This window comes from Aptenodytes patagonicus, chromosome 5, assembly GCF_965638725.1.
Source record: "Aptenodytes patagonicus chromosome 5, bAptPat1.pri.cur, whole genome shotgun sequence".
Classification (NCBI taxonomy): Eukaryota; Metazoa; Chordata; class Aves; order Sphenisciformes; family Spheniscidae; genus Aptenodytes; species Aptenodytes patagonicus.
The window spans coordinates 59914476-59933768 of NC_134953.1; the positions used below are offsets into that span (position 1 = coordinate 59914476).

The following is a 19293-nucleotide window of genomic DNA, read 5'->3' on the forward strand; positions in this document are numbered from 1 at the left end:
TTTTCCTGGTGCCACAAGGAGGTAAGCTGGGCCTGGAGACTCGGAGGTGAGATGATAGAGCAGGTTCTGTTCCTCAGTCAACGGTGAGGCTGGGATGATGAGGTTGGATAACTTGGTCTTTATCTGAACTTGTCCGACTCTTTCAGTGTGCGTGTTCGATCTGATGGGTTCGTATGAGGATTTCAGGTGACTTTGCCCAGGTTGCAGATAACACGGGAATAGCCCCTTGTATACCGTGTCTGTTCTTGGTCTCATCCACAACTTCAGAGGGATGCAGGACAGGAAAGGTTAAGGCATCAGCAGTGAGAGCCATGAGAGGAGCTGTTGTGGTCCAGTTCAGACACTGGGACACCATTTGGGTTCATTTTCCTTTTGGTGCGTTTGTTCATCCTTATTTCCTCCTCCTCTTTCATCACTTCTTCCCCCACAGATATCTAAAGCTTAAAATAATGTGCTCGCCTTTTATCTGCCAATAGTCTGACACAAAGTAGTTCCTCTTCATAACCATGAATTTATGTTTGGCCTGTTTACTCAGGTGCTAGACAGTATTTCTGGCTGCACAGATGGTGAGTCTAATACAGGCTTCTGGGTTTGACTTTTATGTTTGTTTACATCTTCATGGTACAATAGTTATCTGAAGAGACGAACTGGAAAATTGTAAAGTGCAACCTTGAGCCTAATCCTGAGACGTATGAAGAGCTTGGAAACCCCCGGAGCGCAGACCCGGGACCCTAGCCCCCTAAGCACTGCCCACCTTTCTGGATTAGGTGTTTTTTAACTAGCGTAGCCAGTTCATTAATCTTTTGTCCAATATATTACAATGCTTTTGTTGGACAAGTGAAATTTGAGATGTAAAATGCCAGGAATGGGGATACATGGTACGTTTGGGGCAGTGGCAGTCTCTGCCCTGTGTCTGCTTGGTCCTGCATGTCCCCATCAACTCTGCATTAATACAGAGTTTTTTCCTTGTCTGTTTGTAATTTTCTTCTGTTTATCAGGATGAGTGGATTAGAAAGATGGGAGGGAATGAGGAAAAAGTTCCTCTTTGTTAGCCTGGGGAGATGCACAGGTAAATGAGTTTGTGCAGATCAAAACACAACACTTGCATGGTCAGCTCTGTTTTGCTGAGCAAGTACCCTGGAAAGTGCCTCAGCTTTGAAGCTGTCAGTGTGGAAGCGAGGTCAGCAGGAGGAGTAAAAGTAGGTCGTAAAAAGTTAGGGCTTAAAAATAGGGTCAGTTAAGCAGCTTTAAGTCACCCTCCGAGGCTACCTTAACCCTCTGGCCTTCTTCCAGTGAGAGTGCTTTCAGTGTCCGGCACAGAGCTGCATTGCTGCGTGGATGGGGCTCTGGACTGGCAATGAGAGGACCTGAGGGAGGGCCTTTTCCCAGCACCTCTGCTACCCAGTGCCTCTGTGGCTTTTGCCCAGTGATTTTGTTATTTTTATTTTCATTTGCAAGGAGTCTCCATTTCTGGGTTGTTACTCTTCTTTGCGTTTGAGGTTTATCAGTGGAAAGGATTATATGCACGCAAAGTAGCAGTAGTATTATGCAGCAGCTCTTCTGAAAAAACATGCACTTTTAGCAATTCTTCAATAATAAACTGTCACACTTCACTGCTGTATGTTTTGTCAGTTATCTAGTGCCAAATGGAGCTGGTCTATCTGTATGTAAAAAACAGATAGTGTGAGGTGATGACATGTTAACTGTAATGTGGGAAGGAGCAATGACAAGTTCTGCTCATTGTGAGTTTTGCAGTGAGGAAAACAGTTAAAAGTATCTGGTTTGTATTTTCCGAATTTCTCGAAATCTCATACTTTAAGTTCATTTCCAGAGTTCAGGATTAGAAGGGGAAAAAAGGTTGTGAGGTCAGAGATAAATAGATGGTGAAGATGGTGCATGTCTTTACACAGAAATTAATGTCTCTTTTACCTAAAGTGCAGAACTTAGTACTGAGTTTCTAGAAATCATATTTTTTTGTGGACCAGATTCTTATCTGGCACAAAGTCATCTGGTCGAACTCACCTGGCTTCACTGGAGTCATGCCATTTTTCTGCTGAATGATTTGCCTTCTGTATTTTAAGAAAATTGCAGTATCCATTGAAGTTTGCTGTGGTAGGAGAGATTCTTTCAATACCCTCTCTGTTAGCCAAGTCTTTTTCCTTGAATAAAAAATTGATTCATTTCAGAACTTTTTGGCAATAGAAGTTTAAAAACTGGAATTTGAGATTGGTATAGCAATTTTTTTGAGAAGCACATTTAAAACATAAGTTCTAAGTGTTCTTTTTAAAGTCATCTCCAACAGAAGGCAGGCTACAGGATACTTCCCTGTCCCACAGAAATTGTCTGGATGACAGAAAAGAGGAAGTAGTAGAGAAAAATTGCTGAATTTTGATGTGTTTTTGTGACTCATATTAAACCACTCAGCCTCACTGGAATGTGCCAGGGAATTCTATGAAAACTGTCAATTGCTGTAGAAATGGGTTCCTCAAAACTTGTTTTTAGTGTTTCATTTTCTTAATGTCTATGTTTATGTACAGCCTTATAGGATAATGATCTCATATCAGAATATATATATGTATTTATAGGATATACATATGTAAAAATACACAGTTATGCAATGTGAATATGTATCCAGTTTATGCAATTTTTTTTTCCTGTATCTAAAAAAAGCTCACTTTTGTTTTGTATGGTGAGATCAGTACTGCCAGTGAAAGCCACTGTTTTCCTGCACGTGTGTTTGTTCAGTCATTCCTTGTGCTGCAGGTGCAAGCTTTGTGTCCAGTAAAGATGCTTTTTAAGCATCCATTTTATTTAGAGTACTGTCCCTTCCTGGCATGGGCAGAGTCATCGTGGCACTGAAGGTTCTAATATCAGGCAGAAGAGGTGGTTAAACTTGTACCTGTAGTGGACGAAAATTGTGTTTTGTGTTTGCCAGAGAAGTGATTTAATTTGAAATAATTTAAGTCTTTATAGAGTTCTATGGCTTTGTGAGTTCCTGGTAAATCAGTGCGTGCTCTGGATTCCTGTCTGGGGGCCATGCCTGAGGGTGAAAGGGTTCTTTGCATCTTGCATGAGGGTGAAGGTTCCCTTTGTGATCAGAGCAGCAGCATGGTAAAAAGAAATCCAGTCATACACATGGGAAATAAAATGTAATATTTTCTTTTGATGCAAATGGATTAATTTCTTGAAAATAGATGCAAATGCCTTTTTTTTTTTTTAAGATGTTCTTGATATGCATCATAGAAATATCCAGAGAAGTACCAGAAAAAAGATAAGACATGAAAAATTGCTTTATGATGTGTGTTAGCTAAGGCTAACACCACTAGGGTTAATTCTCATCTGGTGTTAGATCAAGTTTCCTCAACAAGGCAGAAGAGCTGGTTTAAAAACCAAAGTAGAATATGTGCATGTGATTTTTTTTTTTTTCTTTCTCTCCATTTTAAGACCCTTCCATTGCTTGTCTTTTCCCAGGTACCGCTTACAGAAGCAGTGGACCCAGTTGAGTTGGAGGACTACCTTATTACACACCCAATTGCAGTGGAGTCTGGACCCCTGAGAGACTTGCTTGAGTTTCCTCCTGATGACATCGAGGTTGTGTACACCCCCCGAGAATGTCGAACGCTTGTGTCGGCTGTGCCTGAAGAGAGGTAGGAGGTGACAGGGTGACACCTCACTCAAGGAAATTAATTGTTCTGGATTTGAGTATCTGCAAGGCTGAAGCCTGGAATTTTTGTCTGTAAATGCCTGAAAGAGTAAATACAAACCTAAGTGAAAGTATGGATGTTTAAGAAGTCATTATCACATCTGTGATTTTAAAGGTGTTTGTTTTTATTGTTTTAACAGTGAGATGGACCCTCATGTGAGGGACTGTGTAAGAAGTTACACGGAAGACTGGGCAATTGTGAACAGAAAGTAAGTTCCCCTGTGGTATTTGTCAGCTTGATTTCATATTTAAATTTTTGCAGGATGGCTAGCTGGTATGAAGAGGCTCAAAATTATTATCCTGGCTACTGATTCCATGTGCCCTGGCTTTTAGTTGCCCAGCTCAGCTGAACTGATGCTTTGTATTTGCTGAAATGATGCTTTGTGTTTTGAAAATTAGATCTCAGACGTCAAAACCCCTTGGGGGCATTTTTGAAAATCTAGGACATTTTAGTCAACAGTTGCTCCTTTAGAATGGTAGAGAAATTAGGGAATGTGAACAAGTAAAATTACTTTCAGCATTTGTTTCTTTCTTTGTTCCGTATGTTTTTAGCTCTTTTTAGAGAGAAGTTGCATTAATTTTGTAACAATGTAAGGTTTATGTGCAGGCCCAACCACCTAATAGATAATGTTCCCTCTGCAGCATTCATTTATTCCTAAAGAGACTTTGAGAAAGGACGTAATTTAAACAAATAATTGTTAATATTTGAACTATCACAACTTTTCTCTAATGAGCTAACAGTTTAGAGAATGTGCATGCATTGATTAATTTATGCAAATTAGCAGGAAGGTTTCTGAGTAGCTTTACTTGGAAAATACACTCTCTCGGATGACTGAAAGTCTGACGACTTCAAGAGCTGCTGTCAAGGAGTAAGTGATCCATGTGATGTGCATCACCTACAAATGACTTGACTACAGCTCCAGCTCTGCCCTTGTGGCAGTTGCTACGATTCACTGGTTTAATGTTGTCCTGAGAACCACTTCAGGGGATGCTGAAGATATGCTTTGCAGTGCTAAGATGACCTAATAAAAATGTGGTTTGTAATCTCATACCAAAAAAAAGCCCAGAAAGAAACCCGAGAGAGAGATACATGCTTTATTAACTCCCAGCCTTTGTGGGCAGTCTAGAAGGTGCAGTGTGACCCACCCATCCAGCACATCTCTTGGTTTCTCAGTGACTTTCACTGGTATATGGAATACATGGCTGTGATTCCTGCACTGAGGAGGTTTAGTTGGAGACGGTAGAGCTTTCTGTCCTGTGCAGATCAGCTGCAGGTTGCGTTCTGTGTCTGGGAAGGCATGAAGCTGAAGACATCGAAGTTGCCTGAGTGGGTTGAAGGTGTTCTGAATGATTGTTGAACTACAGTCAAAGGTTTTCTTGCCTTTCAGAGGAGGAGGGGCATTACCATAAACACTCATAGCAGTTTTTACTTGGATAAAATCATGGTGGTGGACTGGGTAGAAACAGAAGGGTTACTGCTGGAGGAGGGGAAGAACCTGTAAGCCTGGCTGGGAAGGTTTGAATTGTTTTTCAAGTAAGGATGGTAACAAGTTTCTCTTAATCCATCCTATTGGATGGTTACAAGTGCTTTGGCTGGCTCTGGGCGCAGAAAATCCAGCTCTTCTAGCTTTAGAAGAACTTGACTTCTGATGTGCCATCCTTCTCTCTCCCCCATCCCAGGGGAAATAATCTTTATTTCAATCTCTGTCTACAGTTCTTTGTAACCAAAATGTTTTTTGGGGCAGACAAATCCATCCATTCAGTGATTACTTTAATGGTATTGGAAGAGGTTAATAAGTTTTCTTCACTGACCTAAAAAATCAATAGCATATTCTTATTTCAACCTTATGGTGTAATTTCTGTATGCTAGACTGATGGTGGCAATGATCACAGACCCAGTGAAGTCTGGTCTGATTTAGAATGAATTTATGCTTGTTGGTGGGGCTGCGATTGAAATGCAGACATCCAGGTGAGGATTATACAGATAGTTCAGCTCTCAGGAATTATAACCTAGCGAGGAAAATGCTTTCCTCCTTTTTCTCCTGCCTTTCATTATTCACTGCTAGCACATCCATGGTTTTCATGTGTCTGTACATCCTTCTATGGTAACTTTAGTAACAGGGCAGGATAAGAACAATTAATTCTAGATGTGACCCCAGCACTACTTCGGGAACTGACTTGGAGTGCGTATTCTAAGGAGACTGTGGCTCTGGCCATATGTGTGTGTAAGTGTAGACATAGCGCCATTTGGTGTCCAAAAATTTGTTAGTCAAAGAGATATGATCTTGTCAGCAACAGTAGACAGACTGTTTACTAGCAAGTGCTCTTATACCCTGGAAAGCTCCTAAGGACCTGATTCTGCTTATAAAGATGCTATGGGAAGATGCTCATTTTAGTTGGGGTCGGAAAGTCATATGTTTTCCAGAGGTGCTCAGGACTTCTGCACTTCATGCAGTCCTACCTGGAGTTAGTGTTTTGGTTTTAAAGGTATTAATATTGTCTGCTCCAAGACAGTTCTTGCTCTAGCAGAACCGCTGGCCTTCCATCCTCATGTTCTTGGCCTGTTTTAAGCTTGGCATCACCATCGCACATTTTATGATGACCTTAATTGGCCATTGATAATACTTCTTTTGACATCACCCAGGGTTGCTTTATAGTTGAACAGAGTCACATTGTAGTACTGGAATACTGGTTGTTGGATTATTACCCAGCTACAGTGGAGGGTGACTGGAAATACTGTTTGCAGAGAGCAGTTTATGCTTTGAGAGGATCCACACTGATAATACTGGGTTTGTTCTGTAATTCTGCTTCTGGGTTTGAGGTCAAAAAGGACGCTAAGAATGCATTTGAAATACTTTGTTTTCAGATATCACAAGCTGGGAACTGGATTTAATCCCAACACGTTAGACAAACAGAAGGAGAGGCAAAAGGGGCTCCCCAAACAGATCTTTGAGTCTGACGAAGCTCCAGATGGCAACAGTTACCAGGATGAACAAGTAATGTACCTTTAAAACCTTGCTACATAAAACCTAATTTATAGTCGCATTTTAAAAGTGCAGTCCCTTTCCCATTATAAGTTGCTTTTAATTTGTTGAATCTCAGGATGACCTTAAACGACGTTCAATGTCGATTGATGATACTCCCCGGGGCAGCTGGGCATGCAGTATTTTTGATCTGAAGAACTCCCTTCCAGATGCCCTTCTCCCAAACCTACTGGACCGTACCCCAAATGAAGAGATTGACCACCACAATGAAGATCAGAGGAAGTCCAGTAGGCATAAGGAGCTTTTTGCACTACATCCAGCACCAGATGAGGTATTTTTATATACATGTGGGTGAGACTAAAAAAGTGAAGGATACAGGGAATGTGAAAATTGTCAGTCTGCCACAGATTTAAAGGCGTTTAGATCACCTATGTTTAATATCCCTGACAACCTTAGCTATTTTGCGGGTTGCATGTTTTTTAGCATATTGTCTTGCCATAGATACTACTTTCTGAAAATTGGTTTTCCTTTATGGTTATGCAATCCCCTATAATGTAGAAACATTAAAGGGATTTAATTTAGTATATTTATAGCTGCTCATGAATGCAACACACTGGTAAGCCTTGGATTAAATTGGTGCTAGTGTCTTAGAAAAAAAAAGTGATACATATGTTTGCTTCATAATGGTATTAGTGGTTTGTACAAGTGTCGTGTCTCTAAATTGCTGTTCCTGTGATGAATTTTAGGAGGAGCCTATAGAACGACTTAGTGTCCCTGAAGTACCCAAAGAACACTTTGGCCAAAGACTCCTGGTGAAGTGTTTGTCCCTTAAGTAAGTATCATTCCAACAGACAGCTGCATTACAGAAATTGAGAATTTAAATCTGCTGTTGTATCCACGTGCGTCTGGAATAACTCTGCTGCCTTGTTTATTACCCTTGAAGGGATGTAACATTGGTTGGTCATAGGCTTAAAGGTTAGTTCTGTAAACAATAAGTTACATGGTACTGTGCGTCAGTTTTATCTTCAAGACTTTCTTTAATGGTGTGATACAGAAAGTATTCACCTTCTTGGCTTTTCTCTGTGTTGCTTTTCAGCCAGTCTGTAGCTATACCTGTTCCATATTACTAGCATGCATGCTTCACTGCACTCGTTCAGGGGTCTGAAGTTGGCCAGTCATTGGTGTTCAGCTCTGTAACAAGGATGTTTAAGTGGAGCGGCAGGAAGGAAAGATTAAAAATGCTTGAGCCTTAAAATATAAGACAACCAAAGATTTGCTGAAGTTTAGGCTCAACAACCTTGACTGTGTCCCTTTAAGAGTGAAGACTTTATATACTTAGCAAGCATTAACTGGAGGAATAGAAACCTGTTAAACAAGTTTAATGAAGTGGAGCTCCTGAATATAGGGTTACCTGCAGCTGGTTCATTGCCTATAACTCTTCTCTAATAACACAAGGTAAAATTTTACTGTTATTCCCTTGGAGAAATAAAGTACAAAACTGATTTTCCACACTGCTGTATTCATCTTCTGTGTCCTCAGTTAGGTCAACCCTTCTTATTAGAGAGCTCCAGTTAGACTACATTGCAGCTCATAACTGAGATATATGTGTGGGACATATCTCCTGCTCATAGAGTACTCCAGGACCTAATACAGCCATAGAGATGAACTGATTTTGCAGCCTTTTATGAACTGGAACAACATAATATGCAGTAGCAGAGCAGCTTCCTCCAAAGGATGGTGTCTTTAGCATAAATAAGTTAGATGCTGGAAATTAATGATTTCTGCTATTTAAGCATCTCTTGCTGACTGTAAATTTATAGCAAATCTGCCCAAGGACATGCTTGTTTGTGTACCAAAGTAATCTCTGAAACTGCACTTAACAGTTGTAATAGCAAGCATCCAAGATCGTGCTATCTTAGTGGCACAAATAAGTATGTAGTCTCTTCCCCAGGGAGAAGGCTAAGATGACCTAAGCAGGGTCATTTTCAGGTTAATCTCACCTTTGCTGCAAAACTAGAGAAAATACCTGTTTGATGATGCAGTCCTGTATGTTCTACCTGTTGGCTGAAAGAGTTCCAGGCTGAAAAGCTGAGAGCTCTGTGCAAGGACCAGGTGCGTGGGGGTATCCCACTGTGGATTGGGCACTAATTGCATGGGGAGGCTGTGCAGACAGGAGAATGGCATTTCAGCCCCTGCTCACTTTGGTGTAGGGACAGGTTTTGAATGTTTTTTCATTTCTTTAACTTCCCAGGTGATTTAACAATAAGTTTAGCTCTATTTGGTAGGTTAGTGTTTTCGTTGGAAGTGTTTCAGTTAGCATAAATACTTGATAACAGTTACTCTGAAAAGCTGACACCTTTCTGAGAGAGTTTTTGAGATCTTGGTATTTTCTGACAAAAGTTAAATGTTGAGAATTGCCAAAATAGTTGTCCCCGACTCCAGAGGAAGGAGCTTTCTGGTCAGTAATGCTGAGAGGAGCGGTTGGCCATTTAGCCATATCAACAGGCCAGCATAGTAAATTAGCACATAGGACAGCTTCTCAAGGTACTCAGAGGGGCTAAGTGGTCCAGCTATCCCAATTAATAATTCCTCTCCCTTTAAGGAAGCTATTAGGTTGCTTTGCTTAGCTTTCAAACAACACTTGAAGAAGATAAAAGCATTTATAGAAGTATACTTTATGTCCTGTGACCCTAGTCCCAACCTTTCTGTTGGGTCAATGAGTTGAAATGGCTTTTAGAAGGTCCAGGGAGCACCAGTGTGTGTCCTGGTGGAAGGGAGCAGGGGTGATGCAGAGGAAGCAGGACAGGAGAGGAGTGGGGGGGAAATTGGGGAGCGAGACCTCCTTTTTCAGCAGGAGCAAGCCCATAGGTTGGCTCAGCTGTTCCTGACATCTCGGCTTAGCGGTGGTCAGCCGTCACCTTACCCAGGAAGGATTTGGGGAGAGGGTAGGTTAGTCTTTCTTACAAAATGCAAGTCAATTGATTTTATGTGTTTCTTTCTTTCAAGATTTGAAATAGAAATTGAGCCCATTTTTGCAAGCTTGGCTTTGTATGATGTTAAAGAAAAGAAAAAGGTAGGTTTTTAATTACTTGAGTGATGACATTTCCACCGAAGCATTACAAACCTGTATTTAAAAAAAAAGGGAGGAATTAATTCTGGAAACAAACCTTTATGAAGACAGTGACAGACTAGTGGTTGAAAGAATGATGAAGGCATTTCACGAACCATCTTGTGTGTTCTTCTTCTGCTTAGTAAAACAGTTGAAGTATATCCACTTTTCTAAAAATATTATCTAATATGTGAGCGCCTGAAATCAGAATATATATATTGTCCAATCCTGGCTTTCAAAAGTCTCTTCCCCAGAGTGAACTTAAGTAACTGAAACCTTTTATTTAGATTAAGTTTTTATGATTTTCTTAAATCTTTTTTTCGTGATTCAGCATGTACTTTCACAAGAAAGGCATACAAGCTAAAATGGCTAAAATCAAAACAAAACTGAGGAGTCTTTTCAAGATCTAAGTTATAGGAAATGCAAAATATTTATTCCCCTATTTATGTTCTGTATTTAATATTTGAAGAGCCTCTTAGTTTTTCTAATTCAAGATATTAGCAATGGTAGAGAGAAAAATGTTAGAAATCTGCATTTTGACATTTATCTCTTTAAGACTTGAATTTAATGCATTGAGTTTTAAGTTATGTAGATGAGAGTATGTGGAATATTATGTGAACTTTGTTTAATATTTAAATCACATTTCATAAGCCAATTTTATCATCTCATTACTCCATTTTTTTTTCTCTAATGTAGTAAGTTCTTTAGTGACCTCTGGTGTTGATAACCAGCTCACGTTCATTTTGGCTTTGAAGCCTTGATACAGTTGAGGAGTTGGTGTTTCAGCCTAGAAAGATCACTGTGTGTCTTTCAAGATGTGTTGTTTTTTCTTTTTCTGTGAATGATCTTAAAGATCATTTTCTATTTTGATACTTTGATATTTTCAATTCGGATAGCAATTGTAATTCCTAGTCCTGTGATGGAACTACATACCTTAGAAGAGCTGGAGGAAATTTTATAGGTAGTGTGTATTGTTTGCTCCATTTCCTTTCTCCTTTCCCACTGCCCTGCCTTGATTTCTTAATGAAAAGGCCTTTTTGTTTTTCTTTTTATACATGGTTTGAAAGGAGGCACTGTTGGTAGTTTTTTTACTTGTGTTTTGAAATTGTCTGTTGTGTTTATGAAGAGTTTACCAAAAATAAAAAATGTAACTAATGCTTGAAGCTACCCAACTTCTTCCTTAGATTTCAGAAAATTTCTACTTTGATTTAAACTCTGAACAAATGAAGGGAATGCTTCGTCCACATGTCCCCCCTGCTGCTATATCCACGCTGGCCAGATCTGCCATCTTTTCTATCACTTATCCCTCTCAAGATGTCTTTCTGGTAATAAAGGTAAGAAATGCCAGAGAAATTTAGATTATTATTATCTCCTGTTTTCTATTTAAAATAAAATATAAACAAGTCTGGCTGACTAGTTGACTTCTTATTTACATTTGGAGAGCAGAATTCTGTTCTCAAAAGTGTAAACACCGGCACCACAGAATTGTGTTTCATTTCAGATATTCTCACTTAGTACGTTAAGTTCCTTTGTAACAGAAACAGTTCAGTGGAGATACGCATTATTGTATTATTGAAAAACTGAAAAGAGCACAAAGGTTTGCTTGATATAGAGCAGCTTTCTGGGTCTTGACCTTGGTTTTCATATGAAACAATGTGCTGACTCCTTAAGACGATAGATAAGTGAGTGATTTAAAAAATATATATTGATCTGAATCTCATTTTAAAAATGATACATGCTCTTAGGCCAGATTTTCAAATGTCTTTAAGAATTGAAATTGCTAAGAAAGTGAGATCCATAACTGAAATAAAATACCACATTGGTCACTCCTGGAATAAATTATACAAAGATAAAATAAAAGAGAAATATTTTCTCTTCTTTCATTTGATTCAATGAGTGCACAAATGTTACTAGTTCAGATTGGCATTTGAATCAGGTTTTTTTGGCTGGTCTCTGCATAAAAATCATCCTATTGTAAAAAGGGGAGTTCAATACATGCTTTCAGTTCACAGCCAGTGGTTACATTGCCTGCTAGCCAAGTGCTGTGTTTTGAGAACTCTGTTGACTGAGGTTTGTGCAAGTTCTTCATGAACTGCTTCTTACGTGAGGAATAAGCTTTTGAAAATGAATTAAAGCTTTGTGGCATGACAAAACAGTGCCAGGTGAGAATAAGGCTTTCAGTAGTGTTGGAGCATATTCTGATCTCCAATTTTTGGTATGATTCTCTGAATTCCTTCTAAAAGTCATGTTCTGACTGTGCAGACATATTCACTCTTCTGATTTTTACAAGATATGAGGAAGAGAGAACGCCATATTTATGAGATGGGGTTCTGTCTGAAAGAACTTGTGACTGCACATTAGTGCTTGTAAAACCAGTGATCCAAGAGGAGCTGGTGGCTTAGGTGATTTTTTGATTTGATGATGAAAAGGATATAGTCAGGGATAAATAAGACAGATGCATAGCGTGCCTTATCGGGTGAATTTTCACATGGGTCTTACTCACTGGGAAACCACTTTTCAGGCAGCTGGTATTGCTAGCATAAACTCACCAGGGAGTGCAAGATTTGATGGAAATTAGTTTTGTTCTTTATATTGTGGTAGCCTCTTGATGTTCTACTAATAGACAAGTATGAATGGCACTTTATAAGCATGGGAGAAGTTTAAAGATATTCTAACCTACTAACAGCATGTGCACAGTAGCGGGCGTGGGAGGGAGGGCCAGGATGCTTCTGAAAGAAACAGTCTTCATGCATGTGATAGGGAAGATATTTCTATTAGAAACTGAGTGTTAAGCAGTTTTGTGTTCAAGAGGCATTGACTTACTTGGAGACTTCAGAAGCAAACATCTCCTCTTTGGCTAACTTTAATTATTTGATTATTTCATTATTTGATTTGAAAACACACTGATGCAAAATAGTGCTTGTTTTAGCCGAGTGCATCTGAGTCACCTTTTTGTGCTGCTGCAATAGGTCCTTAATATGGAGAACAGAAATAAGAACAGAATTCTGAAAATGGTGATGCTGAAGACAGTGTGAGATGTCTTTAAGACCGTAAAAATGAGCTGAAAGTGGCTCTAGAACAGATCAAACCAAAGTGAAGTGGTATATGTTCCCTTTGAACCTATATTTTACATATGTGATTCAGTTATAGCTGGAGATCTGGGAACTTAATGGCTCTAACAACTTGCGTGCAGTGCTTGTTCCCTGACTCACAAAGGGAAATCAAGCTTTAACTCTTTTGAAAGAATGTTTTTGCTTCCTAGTGTTTGTTTAATTTAACAATCCTTGCTAGATACATGTCCTTATAATGGTTCATTTTCCCTTCTCAGCTGGAAAAAGTATTACAGCAGGGAGATATCGGGGAGTGTGCAGAGCCTTATATGATTTTTAAAGAATCTGATGCAGCAAAGGTAAGAATTTTTTTGATGTTTTGATTAAATTTGGCTACAAGCGCTTTAAGGCATTTTGTTATTAACAAATTAAACATACATTATTTTCTTTTACCTTGGACTTAACAGCCATTGATACTGTTCCTGTTGTTAAAAGCATCCATTTTTAATTAAGAATCTAGTCAAATTCTAAAGGCCAAAGAAGAGTCAAAGACCCTTGAATCTTGATGCCTTATCAGGGTTGAGTAGTTAAAGGTCATCAGTTTTTGTAGCTGACAGGGGAGACGTGTGGTTACCTTCAAGCTCAGTCATCTGTGATTCCCTGTCCCAAAGGATCAGCTGTGTGCTTATAGCTGGGTCAAGCGAAGGCAGCCTTTGATGTGAATTTGCAGTAAAATTTCAGCCTTTCCATTGCTTCTGCAGTTTAACCCCATCACAGTACCTCTGCCTTCCTCTAGAAGGGTTATAAAGTGGATGAAATATGTTAACAGGAGATTCTCCATCAGGCCTGGTTTTGAATTGCAGTGCGTTTCTTGTTCTTTTTTTCGGCTATTTTCTGCTGATTTTTCTTTTTCCTAATATTGTAAAGAAGGGCCACACTCAACAGCAGGATAAAGCTGTCCTTTTTACATACAGTAAGGGTAGACTTAAAATTCTATACTTTAGTATTTGGGTTTTCTATTAACAATGTCCCTTTAATTCCTGCCTTTAGCATTTTGGGCATTGTCCTCTAAAGTGCAGTGGATGGCTTGGACCTGCCCCAGTTTGACTGATTCTTTGTCTTTCCCACACATGTTTAAATGCAGCCTGTCTCCTTGCTGTAGAAGCCCTTTGCTCTGGACTAAAAGCAGAGGTTTCCCCACAGGAAAGAATGCCATCTTATTTCCTGCAGTTGGCAGCTGGTTGCTCATTGAAGTGTATCAGAGTCTGGGTGGGAACTGCAGGTTTGGTAGGTTGAGGAACAAACAGGAATGCTGGTAGCACCTGCAGAATTTAGTGGCACCTGGACTATGACCTTTCTTCAGTCTTTTCCCCCACAAGCTGCTATTTCTTTTTCTCCAACACAACATGGCTATAGAACAGCAAATCACTGATTTTATTGTTACTTGAGCTAAGTATGTTATTTTACAACTCCAGTTTGTAAGATGTACAAGAGAGCTTGAAAAGGAAACCTTGTGTACGTAGAATGTGAAACAGTGCTTTTGAGCCTCAGAAATGGTTCCTAATTTAATGTACAATTGGGTTGAGCCAAGTGAACATTAAATGGTAATAATGAGGACTGAATGAAGGAAAAAACCCAAGAGAAGCCAGCCCTCCCTGTGATTAAAAGGCTTTCCATTATGATTTTTTCAAAGGAGCCGGGATGTTCATTTGTTAGTTTTGATCAAACTCTAACAAAGTTTTGCCTTCCTAAAGTTCTAATATATTTTTAGCTGAAGAAGTTCACATTTTTTGTCTATCTCTTGTCTTTATATCACTGCACCACAATATGAAAAATGAATATCTTTCACCTGAGGTATATAGATAACAAAAGTAAAAAAACCTACATTTCCTGTGATCAATAAGTTGACATGTGCCTGAGTGAAATTTTGGAATTGTATTTGCAGGATGCTTGGGAATGTAGGTGAAAAAGTGGTTTTTCAAGGTCTCCTTCCCAGCAAGGTGCATAAGCATGTACTGAACTAGAAGAATGTGAGCAACAGAGCGCTCTCTGTTGTTACCCAGCCCTCTGTCTGGGGACGTCTTAAAGGCCTGTAGATAACAACCTTTGTAAAGCAAAAAATTGCTCTTTAATATGCAGAATTGTGGAAAAGTCCTCTTTTACTCCTTTTTTCCTCAAGAAAATGAGTATGATACTGCTTATTTGAGGAATGTTTTCAGTTTCCCATGCAACTCCAGATGATCTGAGCACCTGCTGCATAAAATCACATTAAGGAAGGCCATTTCAGACTTCTTAGAGTAAAATTCAGATTTTCTTGAAAGGGCAGATGAGCTCACTGAGATTTGACAGGCTATTCAGGAGGCTTAAGAGCATGAAGCCAGCTGCTCTGACTATCAGACTGTCCTGTATCTGGTACTGTTGGCCTGATGGCAGTTTTGTGAAGCAGAAGTCTGGTTGCCTAGCACTTAGTGATCCACCTCTAGAAGGTGCTATTGAAGCACAAAATCATTGCAAATTAGAAAAGATACCTTTGTTACTTACTGATTTTGCTAAAAGAACCTTTGTTCCTATTCCTCTCCTTTTAATCTCTTGGATTGAATATTTTCTTCACAGAATAAGGAAAAGTTGGAAAAACTGAAATGCCAGGCAGAACAGTTTTGCCAAAGACTAGGCAAGTATCGAATGCCTTTTGCCTGGACAGCCATTCATTTAATGAACATTGTGAGCAGTGCTGGAAGTTTGGAAAGAGATTCCACAGAAGTAGAAGTTGGCACAGGAGGTACAGTATCTGGCATCTGCATGAGGGAATGTGGACAAATCCAGAGTTTACTGAAGTCTTGATTCATGCCCTGTATCTGCCATTGCTCCTTTTATTGCTTTCCTCCCTCTACCCTAGGCCTTCTGATAGTGTTGGGTCATGGTTGAAATAAAACAGGAAAGTCCATGATAACAAATGGATTTATCTTTCAAGGATTTTACAAGCAAACCATCTGTTATATTATTTAAAATCAGGCTTCTAAGACTAAGAGAGCATTACAGGCTGATGAACATTTTCCAAAGGAGTGGATTAATCTTTGTGAACCACACAGCTCATCTGAAACTGCTCTTCAGCATCCCCAAAACTGCCAACTTCATCATCTTTCAGAGCAAGAGAAATACATAAATCTCCACACGATAAAGACTTTTATAATAGCAGTAAGGCACTGGGGTGAGGTTGCTGTGAGAGAAGCAGAAGTAGTCAGCTGTGCTTCATAGCCTCCTGATGCCCCAGGAGTGTGATTGTCTTAGCATAACCACCTCTTCTATCACACTTATTGCATAATTTCCAAAAGCAGCAGCTATCTTCTTGTGTAGAAAATCCTGGTTGGAACAAAAGTAGGCTCTTGGACAATTGTTTTTCTTCTTTTTTTTAATTCCTCCCCCTTTTTATTTTTTATTTTTCAAAGAACGTAAAGGATCGTGGTCGGAGAGGCGGAATTCCAGTATTGTCGGGAGACGTTCACTAGAGAGAACCACAAGTGGGGACGAGGCTTGCAATTTGACCAGTTTCAGACCAGCTACTCTGACAGTGACAAACTTCTTTAAACAGGTATTGTATGAAACTATCTAATTAAGGAGTTGCTCCTTGGACAGAGTGATTTGATCATGTGAAGTCAGTTTAGACCTGAATGATTAATTTGTGATGCTTTCAATGCATATAATGTCTGTTCCTGATCACAGGATATCTTTGAACAGCGTGCAGTGGGTTTATTATATCATGTGCTTAATTTGGCCAGCAGTGGGTCCACAGTCGATTGGTGGATTCTTTCAATAAATTTACTGTGAATAATTATGTTATGGAATTTGAAATTATTAGCTGGTTTTGACTTGAATGATAAAGTGTCATTATGGCATAGTGACTTACCTACTGTAACTAAAAGGGTGTTAAAGGGGTGGCAGAGTCACATTTTCTATAATATTTCCAAAATAAATGAAATTCTGAGCTACTAGAATGTGGCACAAGGAAGACTGACGACAGACTCCTTCCACTTCCCACTGTTCTTAACACTTCTCCTGAAAAGTAAGGCTCTTTTAGACTCATACCAAAGAAGAGGCAGGGGAGAAGGAATGAGGATCACTACCTGAATGACGGATACTTTTTCAAACTATTATACTTGCTAAAAATTTGATATTTTGGGGAAATCTTGTAACAGCCATTCTCAGTTTTGAAAAAGATAATATTGATGGGGAGAGAAAAGGTTTTCAATGGGAAATTCCTGCAGCTGTCATGATGATTAATAAGGAAAAAAGGAAGGAAAAAGGATGGAGAAATGAATTGTAATTTAGCATGTTAATCTTAACATCTTGTTCTGGGAAGGTACATTTTGGTATCAGAGGAAAGAGACTGTAGTATTAGATGGTTTATTCATTTTCTCGCAATCCTGAAGGGTTGTGTAGATAACCATTTTCTTCCCAACATCCAACAGGAGGGTGATCGCCTGAGCGATGAAGATTTGTACAAGTTCCTTGCTGACATGAGACGGCCATCATCAGTGTTACGGAGATTGAGACCTATCACAGGTATTGAACGAGATCTTTTTGGCTCACATGTGTTAAGGTATGTTGTTAGTCCTTCCCAATTGTCACCCAGTTCTAATAAGTAAGCAGATGAAAAAACCCTAAGAAGTCATTCACAGCATTCCCTGGTAGACCACAAGCACTAAAGATGGCATTTTGGCAGGTTTTTCACTGGCATGTGTGCACATGCAGCTCCTGTCACACTGAGAGTAGCATCTGTGAGAAGAGGATGCAAACCCCAAAGCCCTAAACCCAGCAGGGGCTGAGGAACCTCTGTTTTCCTGAGTAAAACACCTCTCTCTAGCTGAGAGGAGATCTCTCTCCTGGCTCCCACTTGGTTAATAGGAACAGACTCCACCTCTGTTTGAGAAAGGGAAATAAAAACGCTGGCACACCAGCAGTGAAACATCATTGGTCCCTGACCTGTGCTATTCCTGACAATATTTACTTAACCTGTTCTTAAAAATCTCCAGCAACAGCAATCCTACCGCTTCCTTAGATCATCTCTCCCAGCACTCAGCTGTCCTTGTAGTGAGGTTAGGTATTAAGGAAACTTTGCAAAATTATCTTGCTGCAAATTAATCTGATTATGGTCTGTCATGCCCTCAGGGCAGTTATCACAACCTTTCAAGTACTTGAATACTGTTATTAGTTCACTCTTATTCGCCTCCATTTTGTAGCCTAACCAATCTCTGGTTTTTTTCAACCCTTCCTCAAAGGTTGTGATTTTAAAATTGCCTGTAACTCTCTGCTAGAGTTTCCATGCTTTTCTGCAAGCACGGTGCTCTAAACTGGGTATGCTGCTCCTTCTAAGACCTCATGCCAAGCAAAGCAGATGAATTTGTCTCTAGTGTCTTACACATGCACTGCACATCTTAGAATGGTTGTAGCTTTCTTCTGGACATTGGCTTATTGTCACTGCTGTCACCCAGCCCCTTTCTACAGAATTGATCCATGCCAATTATTTTTTTTTAATGTTTGTATGTTTGGCTTCTCCTTCTTAATGCAGGTCCTTTGCTCTTTCTTATGTTTCACCTTAGTCATTTGATGCCATTTCTGCAACTCTCCTCTCTTCCAAATTTTTACAACCATTCCAGCCTCAGTGCCATCCACCAACAAGAAGTGTGCTGTCAGTACTGTCAGCTGACTTGCTAAGGAAAATATTCAATAATCTTGGTGCAGATTAGCTTTCAGCAACTCCTGATGTATCCTTCTGGTTTGATAGGCAAGATTCCTGATGAGACATTGAATATTGTTTTTAACAGTAGTTGGGCCTCACAGTAGCATTATTATGGTATTTCCCCGACTTGCCTATGAGAACAGCATTTGGGACTTGCTGAGATACATCTTTTCTGTTGGTTCTTATTATCTGGTACCCCAGTTGCCCTAGATATCAGTTTGATTCACTGTTACTTGTTTTTAACAATTCCACATTGGCTGTAATTTATAATTTCTGTATTTATGAAATTAATATATAGGATATTAACCTGAAGAAACAAAGCATGAACATGCTTTTTTATTTATATTTAACTTCTATTTATTGTAATAAAACCATTTTCTTCTTACAGCTCAATTAAAGATAGACATATCTCCAGCTCCAGAGAATCCCCATTATTGTCTAACTCCAGAGTTGCTGCAAGTCAAACTTTACCCAGACAGCAGAGTTAGACCTACAAGAGAAATCCTGGAGTTTCCTGCCAGGGATGTCTATGTTCCAAATACCACATACAGGTTAGAGTTTTGAAATACATTTCACATTTCAAGACCCGAGACTGGCAAATTTAGAAATTCCTACCTTATCATCTGGTTCGTTGCAAAACTTGCTGTATCAGTAGATCTGCTGTGCCAGAGGCACGAAAAGGGTCCAGACTGACACAGCAGAAAATACAC

General features: G+C 39.5%; 1 protein-coding gene across 12 annotated transcripts in view; it reads left to right on the forward strand.

The window, feature by feature from the left end:
* DOCK7 (dedicator of cytokinesis 7) overlaps nucleotides 1–19293 on the forward strand; it is a 106822-nt gene that overhangs the window by 21820 nt on the left and 65709 nt on the right. For all 12 annotated transcript variants that reach the window (XM_076340023.1, XM_076340024.1, XM_076340026.1 and 9 more), the window contains exons 3-14: nucleotides 3472–3647; nucleotides 3844–3912; nucleotides 6570–6699; nucleotides 6806–7018; nucleotides 7434–7519; nucleotides 9694–9760; nucleotides 10981–11130; nucleotides 13125–13205; nucleotides 15460–15625; nucleotides 16293–16435; nucleotides 17313–17406; nucleotides 18972–19134. In XM_076340023.1, the coding sequence (XP_076196138.1) occupies nucleotides 3472–3647; nucleotides 3844–3912; nucleotides 6570–6699; nucleotides 6806–7018; nucleotides 7434–7519; nucleotides 9694–9760; nucleotides 10981–11130; nucleotides 13125–13205; nucleotides 15460–15625; nucleotides 16293–16435; nucleotides 17313–17406; nucleotides 18972–19134 (1538 nt within the window). The remainder of the gene's footprint in view (nucleotides 1–3471; nucleotides 3648–3843; nucleotides 3913–6569; nucleotides 6700–6805; nucleotides 7019–7433; nucleotides 7520–9693; nucleotides 9761–10980; nucleotides 11131–13124; nucleotides 13206–15459; nucleotides 15626–16292; nucleotides 16436–17312; nucleotides 17407–18971; nucleotides 19135–19293) is intronic.